Genomic DNA, 7,447 nt, shown 5'->3' with positions numbered 1-7,447 from the left:
CTATGTTTTACAACATCTTGCTCTGTTTTGCTTTTAATAGCATGGTATTTAACATGCATCTTTTTTTTTTTTTTTTGCCAATACAATTAATCCCTTGTAAAGAAAAATAAAGATTTGGAAGGCCAGATTCTCCCTCCACTAAACAAGGCAGAGTTACAGCCTTAGTAACAGTTAGAGTCTTGCTAATTTTGACTCTCCAAGGATTATGTAATAATGTGATGACATGTTAAATATTTCCTGTGTACTGTGTTGATTGCTTATATAATGGTCCTTATGGTAATATTTCTTCACAAGGGAAGTCCACTGAAGTTCACTTTGTATGGTACTAACATAGGCATTTGCAATCTTCAGGATTTAGTATCAACAAATGATTTAGTATCAACAAATGATTTGGTATCAACAAATAGCTCTGAAGATTTGGGTTTTTTTTTCTGGCAACAGAAAAAAAACCATTTCCCATTCTCCCCCCCCCCATCCTTTTTTAATGCTACAAATAAGAATCAGCCATGACAAGATAATAGCAAGGGCTGTCTTGGATCCCCGATGGACATATTTCCATATCAGAACTGTAGTTTTTCAGCTTTTTAGACTGTAACTAGCCAGGTTGGTAACTTATTTTTACCAGTCATTACTGATGCAAAATACATAATTAAATTCCAGCTCTCCCACAATCCTTTAGCTTACTCAGTCTGCTTTCCTGGCTGATTCTTGTGTTGGCTTTAAACAGAACCACTTGAAGTTAGTGCTGGACAAAAATTGTAGTGTAATACTTGAGCTTGTAATATATAAAAAGAGAAAAATTGGTAGAGTGATTGACTTTTCACCTGGTTTTTGATTTCTGAATAAGTTGTGATGGAATTAATGCAAACTTGTCCTAAATCAATTTATATCAGCAGCTGCTAATTTCTTATCTGCAAGTGTTTTGAGAGCATTCATACCACATTCTAAAGAAAAGAAAAAAATGAAGTTACAGTGTATTTTAAAAAAAAGCATATTCGCTTTGGAATCTTGCATGATAATCTGGTTTTACCTCCTTTTTCATTACTTATATTTCTTTTTTTAACAGGAATATCCAACTGTTATTATAAGACTGCACCCAGCCCCTGTGAATGCATTTAACTTCTGTCCCCACAAAGGTGAAGGACAAGAACACATTTGGGTTACTAGGCTGTCAGACGGCTTTAAGCTTAGTTCCTCTTTGATAGTTGTTCATGAGGTGTTCTGTGCATCTGAACTGACTATGAAAAAGGATGCAAGAATGTTCTATTGAATCTCCAAGTACCACCCTTTCCAGTAATGTTCTGTGAAATTTATGGTTGGAATTTTAACTGTTCCCTTCCACAGACTTGGCACACATGTAATATGCAATGTAGGTAATGCACTTAACATAGTACATATTTTGTACCCAATTGCAGATTTGCACCTTTTAATCTTAGTATCTTTAGGGTCACTTTTTGCATATATTGTGCAAGAAACATATAAGCAGCTCTCAAATTATTCTGATAGTTTGTAATAACTTTGCATTCAACAAACTCATATTTTTAGATGAGGTATGTGTGTAAATACAAGATGTATTTTATAAAAATTTTGAATTAAACTTGTTTACAGAATCTATGAAGCTCATTTATATTTACTGACTTAATACTGAATAATTTATATTGATGAATTAGGACACATCCGTGTTCCTGTGCATGCCACCAATATATTGATGCTATATACCAATAGCTTTGAGGCTATAAATAAGTTTTTGTGATAATCAAGATACTACTTTGGTCTGTCAAAACTGGAAACTTAGAGCACGTCCATCTAGCAAAAAAATAGCCTTTCTAAGATCCAACACCTCATTTTGGGGTGGTGACATGCGTATCAGACCTTGGTGAGACATGCATTTTGAATGATCTCCAGAGAGGAGCTAGACATGTACATCTTGTTTCCTCTCCTACCCATCAGACAAACTCTGCTGTTAATCAGAAAAATTATACATACTTGAAAAGGTGATGAAATCAATTGTTGAGACAACATACATCTTGAGGTCTGCTGTAATTTTATCATTATCCTTACTGATGTTTAATGTTTTGCTTGAAGTACTGCAGCAAGCTTAAAAGCCGCTCATTTTATTCTCAGGACAATTTTGATTAGCCTTGGTGGCACACCCATATGGGATTGGTTTGGTTTCCTTATTTTTTCTTCACGCACTGTATTTCTTTAAAAATTTCCCTGCTAGAACAGCCTGTGCTAGTTGGGGTCCTTTTAATAAAAATATTCCGTAGAAAACTTTATATTTGAAAATTAGCTTTAAGACCATCAGTAGCCTAAAAGCTTTGTGTGACATGTCACTTCGGTCAAATAAAGCCTATGGCAGATAAAGTAATGTTGTACAGGTAGGCTGAGCTATACAAACGGAATTGGTGTTTTAGTGGGTGAAAAGGGAAAATCTCAGCGAAATACAAAATATTTTATTAAACTCAAATAATTTTTGAAGCCCTCTCCAGAGCAGAATGCTCTCGTGGGTGCAATGGCTCCTGCTCCCGGCCCGGGACCAGGGACACCCTTCCCAAGGGCAGCGGAATTGCGGGGGGCAGAGTTATTGAGGCATTGTGCCTTTGCCACTCCACACCAGCGCTGAGGCCCCTGACACCGGGGCTCTCTGGCACACTCGCGGTCAAAACCACAACCGGCGTGGGAGCCGGGCTATGAAACACAAATCCCCGCTCCGCTTTCCCCGAGGCAGGGGTCGGCGAACGCGCTCGCCCGTTTGCAACCCAAGTTTTGTCCGAAGCAGTAATGACACGGCAGTGGCGAGGGCCGGGACGGCCGCCTAAGGCTGGGATGGCCGGCGAGGGCGGGGATCGGCCCCGGGCCGGGATCGCCCCGGGCCGGGAGGACCGCGGGAGCGGAGCCAGCGCGGGGTGGGCCGCAGTGGTGCGCATGCGCAGCTCCGCCCCTGCCCCGCCCCTCGCGGAGCGGCCCCCTCGCCCCCGCCCCCCGCCGGGCCGCGGCCGCTCGGTTCCGCATCCGGCGCGGCTGTGTCACTTCCCGCTCACGCGGGCGCTCTCCCTTTCCCCCTCTCCCCGGACCCGGATGGTGACTGGCGGCGGCGGCTCCAGGGACTGTCAGTGAGCGGCTCTCCGCGGGCCTCTTGTCCTGAGGGCGGCGGCGGCGGCGGCCGCGAAGATGGCTGCGGCGGCCTCCTGCTCCTCGGCGGCGGCGGCGGCGGGGCCCGGTCCCGGTCCGGGCTCCTGCGAGTGGCTGCTGCTGCGGGACGGCTGCCTGCGCTGCGACGCCGACGGGCTCTGCAGCCTGTGCTACCACCCGGCGCTCAACGCCATCCTGGCCGTGACCGCGCGCGGCGCCATCAAAGTCATCGACGGCACCTCGGGGGCCACGCTGCAGGCGTCGGCGCTCGGCGGTGAGCGGGGAACGGGGCCGCCGCCGAACAGGTGTCGCGGCGGGTCGGGGGAGCCTCGGGAAAGAGCGGCCGGGCTTGGCTCGGGCCCTGGGTGCCGGAGGATCTCGCCGGCCTATTGTCACCCCTTTTTCTTTTTCTGGCCTGAAGGGCCTCCCTGCCCAGGGAGGTGGTGGAGTCGCCGTCCCTGGAGATGTTTAAGGAGAGAGTGGATGCGGCACTCAGTGCCATGGTCTAGTTGACGTGGTGGTGTTTGGTCATAGGCTGGGCTCGGTGAATCTCGGAGGTCTTTTCTAACCAGAACCTCTGGTTCTGTGTTCCTACTCTTTGGGGCAGAGATGCTCATGTAAACAGCGCCGAGGCGTTTTATTTCAAATTGGCATGGTTACTGAAAGATTAAATAGGGATGAAAGGCTGTGAAGTATAGGGTTGTATTTTTTAATTTTGCTTTTGCAGGTGTTGTTGTGGATCATTGTAACGTTGAACCTTCCAAAGATTAGAAGCAGCATGTTAGGCAGGACAGGCATAGTTCTAATTCTTATTGATACATGATACTGAAATAATTTATTTATTGAGCCTTATTCTGCTTTTTGAAGAAGGCTTACTGCTTAAAAGTGTCATTTGTCCTAGGGCTTAAAACTATTTAAGATCAGAATCCTTCTTGAAGTTATTTGGTGATATGTTTTTGTAGGTGTTTGAATAGTTCTTCAGGCTGTTGACTCTCTTGACTGTCTCTGGTGGTAGTAACCATATCCCCACTATTATGTTCAGGAAGCATGACTGTGTACTGGCTTTGTAGAGGCTTAGGCTGTAGCATCTCCGTAACTATGAAGCAACTTTATTTGTTGACCATTAGTGTTTTTGCACTGTTAATAAACTAGCTTTGTAGAAAAAGATCCAAATGCCATTAACAGCTTTTGTTCCTTGTTCATTAATGGCTTTTAAACTGTGGCACTTGTCAGAATATTGGCAGTGGGTGGTGGGTAGGGCTGTTTGTCTACTTGTGAGTTCAGCCCTTGAAATAGAAAGATAGGCTTCTTACCAGTTGTGTTACCTCCATGTTTGGGTTCTCCTTACAGTTGTATATTGCTAATAAGATGTTGCTTTGCTGAGTGGTGGTAGTGAAAGGTTGGTTGCTGCCTGAACGTGGTACAGTAATGCCAAGAACTTCATGGGAATGCCATAGCCTAGGCAATATGTACATTTTCACCTTGAAAACCAGTAACTGTATCGCAAATGTAGGACTGAAGAGAACAGGACAAAAATTGCTGATTTCCTTTCATAGCTCTAAGTTGGTACATTGTATGTAAAGGTTAAGCATTTGGGGCGCTTGAAAAAAAAAAAAGTTTTGTGGAATTATTAAGAAGGTGCCAGCTGCTTTTGTTGTCAGTTGCTTGCATGGAAAATGAGGCTCTTGTGTGGTGTTTCCTGCATTGTTTAGATTCAGAGCACTCTGTTTCTATAATTCTCTTCTACCATGCTGTCTCCTAAAGTGCTTTTTTTATTAATAACTTTGCTTCTTTTTTTCACGCAATTGCAGGAATTTTAAAATTGCTTTTAAGTTGTGGATGAAGAGGGCATAAATAGAGGACTTAATTTGTAATTGGCTGTCTGTGTAGGAGATGTTTAATTCTCAGATACAGAAAAGGAAATGATCTGTAAATCAAAGTGATTGTACAATTTGCTGTGATAGAATCCTTGCAAAGGATTTGACTCAGTATTCAAAATGCTAATGGAAATTCTCCCTGAAATAGTAACTATTTGAAAATAACATATTGCTTTGCTTCTGTTACGTACGTTCAATCATGTATACTTCCTTTAGTGTCAGTCTTCTCTGTGACAGCATGGCTGTAAAAGATGGGTTCTACTCCTCCTCACATAAAGCAACAGAATTGCTTGCAATCCACCCAAATTTTATCTATGCAGTAGAACTGATGATTTTATTACTGGGGGAAAAAAAAGATAACCTTTAGTTTGAAGAAACTTTAGATGAATTTTCTTATGGATTCAGACTGGCATGCTGGTCAGAAATCTGGTGCATCTCAGCAGTTGGTGTCTGTTGCGGCTATTAGCAATCCTGTTCACTCTTTTTCTCTCCCTTCCTTCCGTCTTTGGAAAGAGAAGGAGAAGGGAATTTAGCTGCTCTCTGATGTCTGCCTGCACTGTACAGTGTGAGCTCTTCTAATGTAGGGTAGTAGTAGCTGGACACTCAGACCTGTAGACCAGCTCTGTCTGTGCTCCCTCCCCTGCCATAAATGACAGGTCAAAGGATATTGTTGCTTCAGGGACTTCTGGTACTATAACTAAAAATAGAGTCTCTAGGAATTAAAAGTGCTTCTCCTGGGAGACTGCTTGTCCTCCCTGGTAATTGAGGCTGCAGGTCTCCTGCCTTGCCAAAAGATTTATGTTGGACAGAAATGCTATTGCTTGTTACCCAAAGAAAAACAAAATGTAAGCAAGCCTCTTTCTAGAAAGCAGAGCAAGGAAAAGATTCTCCTATCAAGGCAGGATAGGGGAGGAAAAGAAACACCAGCAAGCCTCAGTGTGTTTTGTATTTGCAGTCACAGTTCACTGCGGAAATATATATTAAGCTTTGAGCTCATTCTCTGTGAAAAGATTGAACCTGTGGAATGCTGAATGTGGTAGAGCAGTGGAGGCTGCCTTCGTTAGAACAGAAATGCAGATTGCTCTTTGGTGTGTAAAAGAGCAAGGCAAAGGATTCACAGCCAGAAGACGGTTCAGTTCTAGGTGGGATCCAGACATTAGGATGTGGTCTGTGTGCTTTGGCTGCTCATGTGAACTTCATTGATCTAATATCTGTGGTGATCCAGGGACTGTTCTTCTGAGCCCAGTCTGTAGGAATTCATTGTGGGTTGTTAGACCATGCTGAATCTTCAGCAGCTCTGTCTCTTGAAAGTGTGTAATCATCTTTAATCTGTTTCCAGCGTGAGCCCTGTAGCAGCCTGTTCAAGAGGACCAGGTGATCATTTGCAACAGCCCCGTGCGTGGTAGTGCATAGAAGTAGGGGGAAATTCAGGTACCACTAACGTTAAGCTCTGTCTTACCTGGTCATAAGGTTGTCCTTTTTTTTCTGTCAAGACTGTTGCATGCACACTGTGCATTTCAGAGAATCAGACTGGAAGTGCAAGGACAATTCTTGTGATTTCTGGATGTTCTGCTTTTCTGTTTATTCGCTTGCAGTGGTTAGTCAGGACTGGTTTTGAATCTGTCACGCAAGTCTATCAAGTACTTTATTTTCCCTCTTAGGCATTTAAGTACTTCTGTGGTTTCAGTTTCAAGTTGAACACTGGTAGCTAAAAAAGCATAAATGAGGAATGTTCAAATACAGCACTAAAGATGAGCCCTTTCCTCTGCCTCAAAAGAAGCAAACCAGAACAGTGAGACAAAAGGCCCTGAAGAATCTAAAAAACTTCCAGATTAGTCTTGAGTGACTCTCTTAGTGTTCATAGAGGTGTTCAGTTTATCAGTCCCTTCTGTTTACAAATAGAGTAAGAAAACTGCCTGAACTGGAAGAGTGCTATAAGTCCCAGAGAAGCTTGGGCAGGATTAAAATAAGAGACTAAAATGTACTATCAGAAGGACAGTAACCATCTTGAATGTTCCAGTAGGTATTTCTAGATTAATTTGATGTAGCAGTAATTTCAGAGCCTTGTTTGTTAAAATGCGCAGTGTTTTGTAGCTAAGGCCTTCTAAATTACTCTAGAGGCCCTAACAGAAATCAAAATATAGACTTCTGAATTTGTACAGGGAAGGATCTGTTCATGGTACACATGTACCAGTTTCTGCAGGGGAAACAGAGCTTCTGCCTTATCATTAGAGATCCTCAAGGGCTGTTCCTTCATCAGAAGAATGTAGAAGTAAATAGATCTCAGCCCAGGAGGCTCACCTGTGCCAACAAGTTCAACTCCATTGCCTGTCAGAGTTCCCTTTTGGGAAGTCTTGTTTTTCTTCAGCTGTCTAAATTATGGTGTCTTGAAAAGCTCTTAAGAGGTATCCAGATCTGTTTCTTTCTTTTCCATG

General features: G+C 43.3%; 1 protein-coding gene across 6 annotated transcripts in view; it reads left to right on the top strand.

The window, feature by feature from the left end:
• The first annotated feature begins 3,034 nt into the window (after window positions 1-3,034).
• Window positions 3,035-7,447, top strand: part of BIRC6 (baculoviral IAP repeat containing 6) — a 176,468-nt gene continuing 172,055 nt past the window's right edge. For 5 of the 6 annotated variants that reach the window (XM_059841327.1, XM_059841323.1, XM_059841325.1 and 2 more), the window contains exon 1: window positions 3,036-3,409. In XM_059841327.1, coding sequence (XP_059697310.1) covers window positions 3,175-3,409 — 235 coding nt within the window. In that variant the 5' untranslated portion in view covers window positions 3,036-3,174. Of the gene's footprint in view, window positions 3,410-7,447 lie in introns of all 6 variants that reach the window. The other variant, XM_059841328.1, reaches the window with a different exon arrangement.

This window comes from Haemorhous mexicanus, chromosome 3 (assembly GCF_027477595.1).
Source record: "Haemorhous mexicanus isolate bHaeMex1 chromosome 3, bHaeMex1.pri, whole genome shotgun sequence".
NCBI classification, from domain to species: domain Eukaryota; kingdom Metazoa; phylum Chordata; class Aves; order Passeriformes; family Fringillidae; genus Haemorhous; species Haemorhous mexicanus.
This window is presented reverse-complemented; position numbering and strand designations above follow the sequence as displayed.